Genomic DNA, 15,372 nt, shown 5'->3' with positions numbered 1-15,372 from the left:
CTCCCCCTCTTTTCTGCAGGGTCCTGTGGTTGAAAAAGGATTCCTCTGGCTTTACTTTCACTGCTGCGCTCTTACTTCCCTAGTCCACTAAGTATATTTGACTGGCAGCAAAACCAGGACACTTTTATCCCCTTTTTTGTATCTGGTGGGATGGAAGTTTGGTAAATCTCTAGCATATTTAACTATTAACTATTAAAGAATGACAGCTATGTAGGGAAATCTATTCAGGGAAATACTGACCCCGTTCTGCTCTTCACTTCTGCTATCCCCAGTCTGTAAATGCCACTGACTGGGATATGGTATGTGCCAGTCAGCAGCTTCTCTCTGCTCTCTCACCCTCCGTTTCCATGACAGCATCACTGACTTGTTAGTGTCGAAGGAGAACAGAGAAGTGCCTAGCAAACATTTCCTCTTTGAGGCATTTCTGGCTTTCTGGTTTTGTCACAGCTTTCACCACTGCCTACTATGGATCTGGCTTCAATTGCTGTGTAGCAGCAGCCTCTTGGCTCACTCCTGTCATGGCTGCAGGTTGTGGCCTGGTGAGAGGTGATAGTTCCAGCATGTTGTAAGCAGGAATTCAGAGACATTGACTGCACTGGGGATTCTGTAATACTTCTGAGCTTGACTGTTTCCTGAATCAATGCTATTTTGCTGGGAAAATAGGCAAGCTAGTTTTATGCAAGCTTTTCTGATTAATCCCTGAGCTACTCACACTCATTGGGGAGTGCAGACTGAGGAACTGGGTTGACAGAGCCACAGGGGCAATAGCCAGCAGCATGGGTGAGCAGCAATGGAGCCCTGGTAGTCTCCTGAAGGCCAGGAATTCAGGACATAGTGCCTTGGTGACTTTCCCTGATACTTCACTAGCTATTCTACTATGTCTGATTTACCTGCTACAACACTTGGGACCTTTGCTCCTTGGCTGCAAACCTGGAAGCAGAATGTGTGAGCGGAGGGAACAGGATGCAGACTTTCCAGTCTCCAGCACTGGTATAAATAATACTGTGGTGGGAGGAGCAACTTGTCTCTTGGCCTCTCTCATTCTCACAGAAATGAGAGGAGCCTGTCCTCCTTGTGTGGGTGTTTGCCAGGAGGAGAGGGCAGGGCTAGTGAAGCAAAGGGAACTTGCTTCTAAAAGCACACAGAGCTTTAACCCATCTTCCCTCCTTTGGCTGGGCAAAGCACTGTTCCAGAGCTAACTGCAAAAATGTTGAGCTTCTTTCAAAGCCAGTCACATTTTTGTACATCTGCCTGCTCTGTGATCAGCCTCATACAGATTCGTGTAGCCGTGGCTCCTGGATTCCTGCCTTTCTTCCTGCTACAACTGCTGTGCTGGTTTCTCAGCCCCAGGCAGTGACCCTCTCCACATAACACAGCAGTCAGCTATCTCACTTACTCCTCTCACTGATGATTAGGCTCTTTTCCCTTCTCAGTCGAGTTTTCTCTCTAGGGCTTAGGAAGTGTTGTGATTTCACACTTGTAGTCCCATCCCTCCCCTTGTGCCCAAGCTGCCACTGAGACTGCCCTGCCATGGTCACTGCCCACAGGCCATGCTTCCACTTGGTCTGTCCCCTCTGTGTTGACATTAGTTAAGGCAGGATGTTCTGTTCCTGTCTGTGCTGTGTTTAACTGCTGACTGTTATGACCTGCTCTTTACTTAGGAAAGAGGAACATAGCAAGTAGTTGTAAAAAGATGCAAGGTTGCATCATGTTAGCTAGCCAGCACCTGATACAGGATGCTCTGTAGCTAATGCAGACCTGAAGGCTGAATTCTCTCGCTCCACCTGATACCAAGTGTGGTTCTTATGTGTTTTCATGGCTCTGAAAATAGCACTTGTTCACTAAATTGTAGGAAGCAGTCGCAGCCCATTTTGCTAAGGGCTGGAACTGCTACAATTGCCTGGAAACCACTGTACCGACAAAATACAGGAATATACATAGTATAGGATATACTGACCAAACAAGGAGAGGAAAAAGTCACTTGCATTAGACAGTGTGACAACCCTCGAAGTCCCTGGAAAACAATGTTGCTCTCAACTTCTCTTATGGATAATAACCTGTGTTTAAATCTCTTCCAGGGCTCATCTGTCTGTCAGGTGACAAGTATAGGAGTGACAGTTATACTACTTTATACCTCACGAGCCTGTTACAACTTGTTCATCCTATCGTTTTCCCAAACCAAGAAAGTCAACTCTTTTGATTATGATTGGTACAATGTATCAGATCAGGCAAGTATGAAAATATTTGCTAATGAGAAAATCTCATTCTGTATGTGATGATTGATTTCTTAAATGCTATGACAAGACGAATAAATATATTCAAGTTCTATTATTTTTTTCTTTTATTCAATACCCTAAGATTGTTTTGCTCCGGAAATGCAAATTTCTGGTGATTTTGGTATAAGGAGAATAAAAAGAAAGAAGTAATGACCAGCCAAATATTTTTTTTAATCAATTTTTTATTTACCTTGATCTTATTGTCCAAAGAAAAAGTACTCTTTATTAAAAAAGACAGGTATCTTGTCCATTATTTCTGCTTGAAGAAGCAGAAAAACAGTACTTAATTCCAGTGAAATGCTCAGTTCTGAAATTATCATAAAACCTCCCATTGCCATCCAGGCTGTGGAGCTATTTACCTTAATTCTGTCATTAGCATGACAATTTCTGTACTTTGAGGATAAGGCTAAGATTCTTCCTAACCTTTAATTACAAGTGACAATTTTGATTGAAAACTAATAGTGACAAAAACACTAAAGGAAATAATGGTGGATTTTTTTTTGAATTTTATGAAATTTGGACATCTAGCTTCTTTCTCTGCTTTGAAACATATAGTTAGGTCCCAGTATTTTTCCAGCTATGTCAAGGCTAGGCAAAATGGCAGGGCTGGGTCTCAATCATGAGTATCTTTTCTTTTGCCTCAAAATCTCAGACACTTGATGTCTCCCCACTCTCTCAGCAAGCACCTGCAGACAAAAAGCAGCGTTCCCAGCCGTGCAAGGGCCTTGTACTGCCAGGGTGGCCAAGCAAACCTGGAGCCATTAACAACTATCTGTTAAGCAGTAGATAAAACTGTAATTCAGAAGTAGGTAAACAGTAGGATAGGATTGCCCAGGGGACCTCATTATGAGTTAGTTGAGCAGGGTCTGTCAAGGGACCTCTAATCAACCCTGCTGAGGGGTAGAGGAGGGCAGCTAGGAGTTGCCAGTCTGTGTAATTAAAATACACAGGTTTAGGCAGAAAGGCACTAGGCTCTGACTTGTCTCCTGAATCAAACATTTTCCCTCTTCTTGAGGCCTGGAGTGTTGCTGCTGCTCCTGCTGACCCCTTGCAGGGGACAATTCTTGTGCTGACTCCTGCAGTCTGGAGCAAAAGGGTTGGAACTTTATGGCCAGACTACTTGTCCTGTTTCTCTGGTGGAGACAGAAGTTGTTCGTAGGGAGCTCAATGGAATGCTTTAGGCCTTGGGCCACTACTATATTTTTTGAATGTCTGTTCTGACTTGTGACATTAGAGCTGCATGAATTTTGGAGTAAATTATTTGAACTATATGTAAAGGGTCTGGAACACAGGAGCGGGTACTCAATTTGGTACTAGAATCAAAAGTAACTTTTAAAATTACAGCCCAGTGTTTGTACTTTGGTATAGCCTCAGGTCACCAGTCAGAAACACCCTTTCCTCTTCTGTCCAAAACACATGAAAGGACAGGATTTGCCCTCTGTTGCTATAGGGAATGGTGGAAATCTAGAGAGAAGATCAAAGGTAATGCTACAGTAACAGCAGGGTTATTCAAGCTTACAGTGTGCACCAATTTGAAGAGAGACAACCCTTTCATTTTTAAAAGCAATGCCCTGGAACACTGATTGTTCCTTTACTATTATTTCCAGCTGTAAAAGGACTGGAAAACTAGTTTCTCATTACTGGATTTGGTTACTTAATCAAATGGTTGCTTGCTGGGCTTTTAGACTGGGAAGACCCTTGTATTAAACTTCCATTTTACTGAAAGAAAGATAGGAGGAGGAAGAAAGGTAGAAGGAAAGGGAAGTCATGTACCCAAGATAGCATATTGCTTTTTCTAGTATGCCTTTAATCATTAGCCAGGTTAATGTGACTCTACTGAATGGAATTTCTGGCCATATTGTCAAGCATTTCAGCCACTTAAATACAGAACTTCATAAGAAAACACATTGCATCCTGGACCTTTAAATGAGCCACCAATTTTATTTGTAAACACTTTTCTCTTTTACTTTTCAATAGGCAGATCTGAAATGTCAGCTGGGAGATGCAGGTTACATAGTATTCGGAGTGATCCTTTTCATCTGGGAGCTCTTACCTACTTCCTTGGTTGTGTATTTCTTCCGTGTCCGAAACCCTACAAAAGATCTAGTAAGTGGAATGTGTTAGGGTATTTGTTAGTGTAATGTCCAGATAAGTCTGGAGGGCTCGGCTTCTGAAGGAGCTTTTGTTTATTTACATTCTGATTTCTCTTTTTCAAAGTGTCCTTGACAGAATAAAAGCAACCCAAACTTCCCACTTCTTTATGCTAACTCCTCATGAAAGAAGCTCATCAGATTTACCAAGGAGGAAGGCAAGGTGTTTCTCAGGCATTTTACCCTAAAAATCAGGAACCTTCTTAAATTTAGCAACATCTTTCCCTAAACTTAAAAGTTTCTACAGCACTTTACTGGAGTCAGTGGAAAAGGAGTTTGTTATCCAAACTTGGGATGTTTCATCACATGGCAGTGAAAACCGTTGTGTGCCAACTGTTCAATGGTATGTGTGAAATAAGAGATGGAATTATTTCAGCCATGGAATTGTTTCTAAGTCAAAGAGCAGTGGCCATAACAAGCACTTGGTGCCTTGTTTTGCCATTTTAGCAGAGCAGAGATTAAGGTGTGAGTTGTAAGCATAATTCCCTGTAAGTATTCTTAATATCTAGGTAGTTAATATATGGACAAGCATCTTTTTATAGCTGTAGGCAATGTCTCCAGGTTAGCATAGGACATGCTGGCTGACAGGCACGTGGGGAATACCAGCCGTGTGCTAGGATGACTGAGGTAGTGTCTCTCTTTGTGTAGGCCAAGCCAAACCAAAGCTAGTAATCCCAAAAAAAAGATGTCAATGGTAAACACATAAGTAAGAGAAGCAAATAATAGAATAACTTTTTGGACAAGGTGATGGTTTTATTCTCATATGAACATTTCAGAGACAATGATGAAACCAAGCTGAACAAGAAAGTGATACCTGACGTTGCACTAAGAAACCCCAGGGACTCCAGTGTCCATCACCAAAAATACCTCAGCCCCACTTCTGCTTAGGACAGGACAACTGCCAAGACAAGAAATGTTTTTAAGTACAGCCCAGTGGTGCTGCTCTTCTAAAAAGTGACCACAGAGAGATCTCATTTTATTTAAACTGAGTTTAGTAAGGCTAGACCTGGTGGACAAGTTTGGATAGTGTGTGGGAGATCACAAGAGTATGAAAATAAGGGATGCGGTCTAATCACTCCTTTCAAGAAGCTGCTCATATGAAGACTGGGAATCCTACTCAAATAAGAGTTCAAATGGAGTCAGACAGTATTCTCACAAGTCAAAGAGCACTGCAGTAACACATATAACATTATATTTCTGCACTGTGATTTGCAGAAAGCCTTAAATTTCCAACTTCATAAAGATACAGTTCAGAAGAGCCAGTCAGTGATATCACTTCTTTCATAGGTACCTTTTTTAGGGTAGACATTATCTGTCGTATGTGTTAGGTCATGTATAGATTTTTTTCTGCATATGACAAATATTAAGAGGAAAACCAGAAGCAACATTAGAATGAAACAAAAAATTAAGAGACTGTAGCAAGGGAAAACTGAACCTTCAGTGCGAGGATGCCACAAGAGGGAGACCAAGGGCCGCAGGACTTTAGGCTAATGCGTTCAGGAGGCTGTTAACGGTTAAGTTGATACTTATTGAAAATACTTAGTCAGAAAGCATGGTATTAGAATTAAAACAAACCCTCCTTTAGTTAAAAAAACCTTAACAACAACTTTGATTTAGTAAAAATCCAAAATATTCTTTATTTTTAATAAGGAAAAACCCCGAGAAATAGTTGTTCTTAGGTTTTATGTTTCATTCAGGACTTCAGAAACAAGAAGTTTGAGTAGAAGCATCCTGCGTTCAGCGTTGTTCAAACGTGAGGCTCCTTTCCACAGACGATTATAGCCTAGAAGGAGCTGTCTGCCAGCTTTGGTGCTTACACAGGGTCACTGCAGCGTGTGGCCCTTTGCCTTTCCTTACCTTCAGTCAGACAAATGTTGTAAATGGGCACACGACAGAGATGTACCTATCTTTACTTCATCTCTATCAAAGTTATTTAATATCTAAAATAAAGGGGGAGATTAATGCTCTCCTGCCTAAGGCCAGGGAGAAGATGTCTTCCTGGCTTATCCACAGGTGCAGGGAACCCTGTTCCCAATGGATGGAAGCAGTGGATCAGTGGATAAGGCTCAGCTGGGTTCTAGATGTTCCTCTGCACTGTTTCCAGAATCAAACTGACCTTTTGAATCTTGTATATCTTTTGTTTTGATTCATAGGGAAATAAAAGGAAAATGCTTTGTAAATAAAGGAGCTACATGTACACCCCTTTCTCTGTTTTATTAAAGGACCTGACCTTGGGCTTTGACCCTCACAGCACTATAGAGTAGATACTGAAATTGCTCAGCGAGGTCCTAAGGGATTTTTCAAGCACAGTTTCACCAAGCAGGGTGCCAAGCTTCAAATCATCCATCCCTGAGGCAAGGGACATAAGGCACCAGGAGACAGTGTGACCAATGTGGGAGGTAAAATCAAATCTCTTTAGGTGTTTCATATTCTTCAGCTTCTCAGCTGCTTCCCTACTGCTCACTTCAAGTCAGCTGGCTAAAAGCACAAAGTGCCAAAGGATGGACAGAATTCAGCAGACAGATTAAACACAGACTGGAGGGTGGTTTCAGAAATGGGTCATGTGTTAAAAAAGAAATGAGGATAAGGAGAAGCTGTTGAGATCAGTAGACTATCATTATACTGATAGAGACATACAGAGAATGCAAAATTATTTCTATTGTGTACAGCAAATGTTAAATTGTCTGCTTTATTTTGGAAACCAGGAGGTAAGTCTGCAGTGACTTCGTTTAGAAGTCAAGCACCAAGAAGTTTATCCATCTGGTGCAAGTACTGACTGAGGTTTCCTTTCCCTCAGGCCAATGCAGGAATGGTCCCAAGCCATGGCTTCAGTCCCAGATCTTACTTCTTTGACAACCCTCGCAGATATGACAGTGATGACGATCTAGCGTGGAACATTGCGCCACAGGGGGCACAGGGCAGGTGAGATACAAGAGGGAAGTGCTTACTTCCTGAAACAGAAACTGGAGGAGGAACAACTCTGACACACTGCAAAACACTGATGTAAATTGTCTAGCTGCAATTGTTGCATAAATCCCAGGGAGGGCGAGGGGAAGCAAATGGGGAAGTTGAAGTGGAAAAGTAGCACTGAGTGACTGTAGGGATCATTCACTAGAATGAAAACAGATACATAATTTAAGAATGGCAGGAGCATGCTGTGCTTTGAAAAATGCAGGTCAGATCTTTGGGTTGCATGTTTCACCCTCTGTTTCTTCCAGGAGTGGCTTTTAAGAAGTGCCATTTACTCATTCAAGTGTGTGAGCAATGCAGCCTAGAAAAACAGCTGTCTCCCTGCTCAGGGGGAGCAGGAAAGAGCTCAACAGCACAGGCAGCAGCTTGTGATGGTGGCAGTGAGAAGCCTCTCAACTTAGGTTGCCCTGTAACATGGCTAAATGTCTTGAGGGGTACCTGAAATGAAAGGAGCATTTGCTTTCCCACATGCTGAAAGCTTAGGAAAATCCACCTAACTGCTGAAACCCCACACCACCCAGAGCTGGCATAAAAATTCAATTTGTGCAACTGGGAGCTTTAGGTAAGGATTCCTGTCCAGGAAGGAGCAGCTCATGCCAACAATGATAGCACCTAATTCAGAGAAGGAAAGGCACTTCCAGGACTCTATCCTGTTCTGAAAGGAGGCTCAGGCATTTGCTGTTCCTGTATCTACACTATGCCAGGAGTAGATTAGCATAATCACTCATCTTAAAATGCCAGCTAACTTGTTAATCATAGGTTACATACCCAGATCTAGTTCTTATCACTCATTTAGCTAAGACTGTGTGGTCACTGTCTCTGAGCCCAGACTATGGTTCAGTAAAGTTAAATACTCACTATTTACAATTATCAATCATCCTACCCCTGCATTCATTAGTTTTTCACTTAGTAACTAGACCCACGAGGATGCTGGAGGTGGTGTTTGCCAATCTGGTATCCAGCTCAGAGCTAGAGGCACCGTCCCCTCCCACACAGAGCCATCAGGGAACCAGCCACACTGGTAACATGCACGGATCCCAAATGGGAACCAAGCCAGCCACATAGATTGTCTCACACTGCTCATGGGAGAAATGCCAGCACCCCAGAGCTGCTAACCAGTCACAGTCCCTTGGGCATGGACACAGGAGGTTTAGGTCTGTCACTAACAGGCCTCACAGTGCCAGGACTTGGCAGGGATGAGTGGCATCATTTCTGGGATTTTCAAACACCTTCTGGAACAATGAGTCAGAAAGGAAAGGGTCTTTAGTGAACTGGGAGAATCAGGAAACACGTAATAAGTTGAGAACACTTGAGCCAAAATAATAACAGATCAGAAAAATAAACAGCTGCCTGAACCCCTGGTTGAGGGTATATCTTATTTTTGCACTTCAGCATGAGAACCTCCTCTATGTGATTTGCATTTTTCCCGCAGGTATCTACAGAACCAACCAGGTTCTAATTAGTGCCAGGCACTAATTGTTCTGTTTTCTTTCTAAGTTTCTCTCCAGACTACTACGACTGGAGCCATCAGAACAACAGCTTCATGGCTTACATAGGATCCCTTCAACAAGATCCAGCACTGGACACAGACCGGCCAAGCCCTGTATAACATCAATCAACTACAGCATTCCAAGACATTCCGATATTAAAACCGATATTCTGAAAAACAAAGCTTAGCAACTTTTCCTCACCTTTTCGGTTTTTAGAAGCATTCCTATGCACAGATAAATGAAGAACCTTGCCACGAGCTTTCCATAGTTCAAGGAGAAGTATAAGCTAATGATTTAAAGTTTGAAGACTGTTCCAATTAATACCTTGTTCCAAGCCATGGTGTTTTTGGCTTTGAATAGAGTTGTTAGAAAGTATAATTTAATCATTTTAATGCTCATTTTAAAAGAGCAAATTTCATGAAGTGAAACAGCATAATTATTTTCTAAGTATTTTTATTTTTACACTGTGTACTAGGTTAGAAATATATGATTATGATGAATATACTGTAAACACATGAATGGGTTTTTCAAATGCATGACAGTTGCAATTCTTACATGCACATAAAAGCCTGTAAGGAAAAAATACCAACCCAATTAAATACTGTATTTTCAAGTTACTGCTAGGTTCTCAGAGCACAATTTATTCCTTGGATATCACTGCTTACTCAGTGTGGCATGATAGTTGGAGGCTAAAAGTGATCTGTACACCACTTTCTTCTAATAAAGTAGGAAAACTGTATCTTCTTAGCAGATCTAGGGACTGTCACAGAAGAGTAAAGATGGGCATTTGCTCCAAGTGGAGCATTGTGAACTGCAAAACAGCCTGAAAATGTCTATGTTTGAAAAATTAAAGTTATGTGATCCTCTCCATCAATTAGATCTAGGTATATTATGTAGAAGAGTAAGTCAAAGGCCTGGCCAGGGAGAGGGATATATCTAACAGTATGTACCTGCCTAATTATTTATCAAAAACCCGAGAAGTGCAGTCTGGGAATAGAACAAGAGCAAGGAGTATGTAAAGCAAAAAAACCTGGAGTGCACCTTTCTACATAATGAACAGAAGGTCAGCAAAGCTGTGCTTCAGCCTTTTATCTTCAGGGGTAATGTAGTGGGTTGTGGTGCAAATGCTGGATAAATACCATTTCAGGATGCAAAATTTGCACAGAGCAAGCATAGAAGTAATTATTACTAATCCAAGGCAAACAGAAACCCTGAATTTACTTCAGGTCCTTTTATTGTGCCCAGTGCTCGATGGTGAAGAACTCTGCAGCCCTACTGTCTTTCTCCTTCCCCGTGTAAAACAAATACTGTAACTCAATCCACACATCACTTGAGAAAAATGTAGTACTTCTAGCAATCTTTACTAGATTACTAGAATAAAAGTAGCTCCTTCATTTTGAGGTGTACTACAGTAGCCCCAAGTGGTGGACAGGCTTCATGTTTTCCTCATGCTCAACTTCAGGAAGCCCAAGTAATCCAGAATTCTTATGTACATTTCGCCAAGTATCTACAGGGGAAAAAACGAAGGAATGGGGAATAGATCTGATCAGATCTGCTTGAAAGCCAAAAGCATAGTAGTGCCACACTCACACATTGAGTCTTCCACAGGTTCTTTGGTCTTTAGGGTCTTCAAGTCAAAGCATGAACCTTGCCTCCAGCAGAAGTAAACTGTTTGCCCTCCCAAAGCTTCCATTGCCTTGTTCACGCATGTGCATTGAAGAAAAGCCAATTAAACTATCAGTAAGAGATTAAAAAAGGTGCCACGGGGTTGAGAGAACAGAAATTTTATTAAACCCTTTGAAGTTCTACAATCATGTTCGTACAAAACTTCCCCAAGACCTAGTGCAAGAGAAGTCTGCAGGAATTACATTTCCCTCACAGAATATACAACTGCACAACAAAAACTTAAGAGAATCTTGCACTTAAAAACAAGCTTAGTCCCTATACCACAGTATATGCATGCAAAAAAGTGGAATGACAAGTGACTATAACCAACCATAGTAACGAATTAAATACTCTCAAACACAAGAGATTTAAACAACACTGACAGGTAAGACCTTAAATTTAGATTAAATCACTATAATTATCATCACCTGTGTAACAGGTACTTACCCACCTAAACTGGGGATGAAATATGTGTATCAAATTTTTAGTAAGATAATTTGTTAAAAATGCATACATGGAAAGAAACAGAGAACTGCAGAAACCCTTCAGGGAAATAATTTCAACACAAAGAATCCCATTGGGTGAACCAACCAAAAACATTATTTACAGATCTGATTTTATAAGCTATTCTGAAAAAGGGACAGAACAAGCTTCATTTCAAAATAAGCCTTTTTGTCTCTTAAAACAATTGGTCTTAAAGAGGGGTTAATGGATTTCTGATGTGCAGACACACTACAGTGCACTGTAAACAGCAACAGATACACAGGTTACCTTCATCTTTTGAATGAAAGTGAAGTGAGATGAAAATCTGCTCATCATCTTAAGCTTAAATGAATGTCATAAAAATAATGTAATTTATATAATATCTACCAAGTATAGTTGAAGGGTAAATGAAAAGCAAAAAATGTATTTTCAAATGAAACCCCAAAAATTACATTCACAAAAACAAGTTGTAGCAGAAAATACTTTAATTTGCATCTTGTAGATTCAAACATAGCAAAGATTCAGAAGTGTTTAGATCTCAGTAAGCAGTTTGAACATTGGTTTTGATTTTAATAAATATTACATTTTAATAGGGTAGCTATATGGAGAAATTGGAAAGTGATGAATTGCTGATTGCTACTTTATAAACATGAGCATCAAGATTATTTACAACACATTACAGGTCATTTCCCAGAAAAGCACAAAGCAAGGTCAGAGAAAGGCAACCCAACCATCAAAACACAACTCAAGAAAGTGTGGCACAGTGTATTTCATGCACATATAATGACAGACAGCACAGCTCATCAGCTGAAAAGTAAGAAAACACTTATTATTCCAGCTTACACAAGTCTCTGTATTTCATTGTTTTAAATCTATATTCTGACCTTTCTCCTCAATTGAAGAGTAAGTTGTTCACAACAGTGCTCTACTTTTTACCTATGCAGTTTGCACCAAGTCTTTTTTTACCATTTCACACAAGTCTTCTTGACTTAGGAACAATTAAACATTTTTGTCTTTGTCTTCTCGCTACCTCTGGGATTACAATCATTTTGTCTTTTGTACAAGGAAATGTACTGTTACTCTGAAATGAATGACAGACAATGTTGACAAGCTGATCTCCAACAGGGAGCTGGAATTTAAAATAGTTTACAGGTTGTGGACAGTGTAACTAACCTTATTCTTTAGTATAAAAACAGCTGTAAATTTCTAAAATTTAATTGAACATATAAAGAACTAAGTCATCCAACCCACACAGCAAAACTTTATAGGCAGCACAGTCACAGAATGTACATTAAATACAGTAAAAAAAGATGGTGACAGGAAAATTGTTTCAACCAGATTTGTTACATGAAAAACGTTATGTCCCATTTCTACAATGATAGTGAAATGAAACACTTTCCATATTTGATCACTAAGCAAGATGCACCTTCAAGTGCAACAGAACTTCCCCAAATGCAGAATTTGCTGTTCAGTTGCATTCCTGTGTTTCCATGACACAAACGAGAAGAAAAGCTTCCCATCTCTTTATGTCCTTACCCAAAAGTATTAACCTTGCCTGCATTGTGCCAGTGAGGGCTGCAAGGAGCAGGTATCCAGGATTTGCATACCCAAATCTCTCTCCTGTATCATGAGCAAGTGCATGACACTGCTTCAGTGTCTGTAGATTTTAGCCAGGCACAGGTGGAAAAAAACCCAAAATAGCAAGCTGCATCCCCAGAAGGAGGTTGGAAGCAATTCACTTTCCCCACAAAGTCAGGGGAAAAAAGGAAGAAACATTTCTGAGACTCAGGTCCTTCCTGGGGTGGCACAGACAATACAATTTTTTTTTCCATTAGAAAATCCTGCCTAAAGCTTTAGGCACTGTAATATATAACAATACAGATAAATCCCAGATGTACAGCATTCCTCACACAAGTGAGTCTACAGGTTCTAGCCCTTGCAGGTCTATCTAAAAGGCAAGGAATTAATGGCCAAACGAAAACTACACTCTTTCAGTATATACAATTACTCAGAAGATTTGGATACTCAGTGTGTAACTCATTTACTAAACACAGCTGTTCACATCTGAGCTAGTTACTTAGATTCCCACCTCAATTTAATGGACAAAAATTAACTCTAGGGTGCAAATAGAGAGCTTGGAAGAGGCCAGGTGAATCCACCTAGACACATCCTGCTCTTCTGCATTAACTAGAAAGAGAAAACCTGTGGTGACTTGCTCAGATACAGTTGCCCACAGGCTAGAGAGTCTACTAGGTAAGAACATAACATTCCCAGACCGGCCTCAGCTTTCCCTAACACCACATTCAATTACCTATTGGCTTGAACAGGAACTTCTGACTGGATACCAGTTCATTGCCAATTTATGCAACTATCACCAAAACTTTGTGAGGGTGGTTTAGTTTTTGGTTGGTTTTTTTCCCCTTTTGTCCCCCCCCCCCCCCTTCATTTAGCTTATCGCAGGTTGACTCAAGGGGACTTACTTTCTGGAGGAACAGTACTTTTTATAAAAGCAAGTGTCAGCAGGATAGTCTATTTCATTTCCAGTCAGGTAGAAATTTGAGACTAGTCTGGAAACAAAGGACAGAGTGTATTCCAGCCTTCGGAAAATCTCAGTGGTAAACGAACACATTATGGAAGCCAATACAGTTACAATCAATTATATAAACAGGTCACTCAGTATCTGGCAGGGTGAAAAATGATTAAGAGCACTTAATTTTGTGAAGACTTGTTTTTAAAAACAAGAGATGTATCTACACTGTACCAGCACTTTCTACATTCGTAACTCCTAACTTCATTTTTAAATATGCCGGTTTAAAAGAAATGCCTACTTCATTTTAAATTTAAACCAATATTTGGTTGCTACTAATTGGCAATCTGTTTCCGAATTCTGTTCTGACACTGGTAAGTTATCACTGACATTTGTGGACAATGACACATGAATAATTTCTTATTCTATGAAAGTAATGCTATTAACATACCCGTTTTTTTACTCTGAATATCCTTTTAAAGAAGATACAGGAAGGGTTTGCATAGATAGAGTATGTGGTATTAAACGTCACTATGATTATGAATTTTAAAAAGCATCTTTTTTTTAAAAGTGACTACAAAAACAAGTTCTTTTTACACTGATCTTTTAACATAGCACTCAGATATAACTCACATAGAGCAAATTTATTTCCATGGCTCAAAGACCGAAGTGTGCTATTTTAACATTTTAGACATTAAAAAGACAATTTCCAGAAACCGAACTTGTGATTACAATCCAGAAAATAATATGAAGCAAATTTGATTGACTGAGGCTTTTCAGATAGCAGCACTCTACTAACCATCTCCCCCTGCCCTGACCTCCACCCCCAAGCAAATGCAGGCAGCTAAGGAGCTGCAGAAAAGTCACTTCCAACTGTGCTGCAAAGACAAGGTAGTAATTTTAAAGAAAAGAAATTCTGAAAAACACAACTCAAGGAAAAAAAAATGTTGATCTCAGCATGATGCAAAGGAGCTCAGTATGAAATCAAATTTTCTGTTCAGGAAATTTGCTATTTTTAGGTAAGTTTCATTATTATGGTAAGAAGCCGGAACTCAGCAATAGCCTTATTTCCTTTTTGTAGTTTGGTGGCTGTTGTTGTGCTGGTTTAGGTCCTCCCCCCCCACCTCTTTCTGACAGTCAGAACTTCACCAAGTCCTCAGAATATACTGAAGCTCAATAACCAGGGAGAGACAAGAAGTGACCCCCCTCTCTCAGGACAGGCCAAGTCAGGGTGAAGGTACATATGTTTTCATATAAAGAAGCTGTCTCAGAAAGACAAGGAAATGAGAAAATTTATGAAGTTTCAGTACAACAGAACTGTGAGCAGAGAACTTAAAAAATAAACAGATCAGCATAATTTACACATTTAAAAACTATATATTTCATTCATAAATATATTTTCTAATTAATAACCTTTTCTAGTTTAAACATAAATATTCAAGTTGGTATTTGATTTTATTTTTTATCAGTTCATGTGAGTCCTGTAAGGATCAGTTCCTTCTGCTCAATGCAGTCATGTAAATGATCTTCACTAATGGGTTGTGCAAAGGCCTTCATTACCTAGTTTTTTGTAATAGAACTTTAAAATTCTGCAGCTCTTTTATACTTGTGGAAAGCCTGTAAAACAAAAACCACCTTAATGTTATTAAATCAGATGTGAAAGAGAAGTACAAATCATCACATTCATGGGGACTTTTTCTTTGGTTTTTTTTTTCCAAACACAATTCTGTTCCAAAGGTTAACACACTTAAGATACACTTTCTCTCAAAAGATCTCCTATCTAACTCCCCATTTACATATATATTTACATA

At 40.0% G+C, this 15,372-nt stretch overlaps 2 protein-coding genes across 4 annotated transcripts in view; one reads left to right on the top strand and one right to left on the bottom strand.

The window, feature by feature from the left end:
* The window catches only part of GPR137B (G protein-coupled receptor 137B), a 28,708-nt gene extending 18,455 nt beyond the window's left edge, over nucleotides 1-10,253 (top strand). Inside the window, exons 5-8 of one of the 3 annotated variants that reach the window (XM_008920143.3) lie at nucleotides 2,079-2,228; nucleotides 4,254-4,382; nucleotides 7,224-7,348; nucleotides 8,905-10,253. In XM_008920143.3, the coding sequence (XP_008918391.2) occupies nucleotides 2,079-2,228; nucleotides 4,254-4,382; nucleotides 7,224-7,348; nucleotides 8,905-9,073 (573 nt within the window). In that variant the 3' untranslated portion in view covers nucleotides 9,074-10,253. Of the gene's footprint in view, nucleotides 1-2,078; nucleotides 2,229-4,253; nucleotides 4,383-7,223; nucleotides 7,349-8,893 lie in introns of all 3 variants that reach the window. The other 2 variants (XM_008920144.3, XM_018085082.2) reach the window with 2 other exon arrangements.
* Nucleotides 10,254-10,654: 401 nt separating this feature from the next.
* Nucleotides 10,655-15,372, bottom strand: part of ERO1B (endoplasmic reticulum oxidoreductase 1 beta) — a 37,184-nt gene continuing 32,466 nt past the window's right edge. The window contains exon 16 of the mRNA XM_029965127.1: nucleotides 10,655-15,178. Coding sequence (XP_029820987.1) covers nucleotides 15,118-15,178 — 61 coding nt within the window. The 3' untranslated portion in view covers nucleotides 10,655-15,117. The remainder of the gene's footprint in view (nucleotides 15,179-15,372) is intronic.

The sequence above is a fragment of the Manacus vitellinus genome, unplaced genomic scaffold (assembly GCF_001715985.3).
Source record: "Manacus vitellinus isolate BGI_N305 unplaced genomic scaffold, ASM171598v3 scaffold_8_pilon, whole genome shotgun sequence".
In the NCBI taxonomy this organism is placed as follows: domain Eukaryota; kingdom Metazoa; phylum Chordata; class Aves; order Passeriformes; family Pipridae; genus Manacus; species Manacus vitellinus.
Note: the sequence above shows the minus strand (reverse complement) of the source record. Positions and strands in the feature narration are given on the sequence as shown.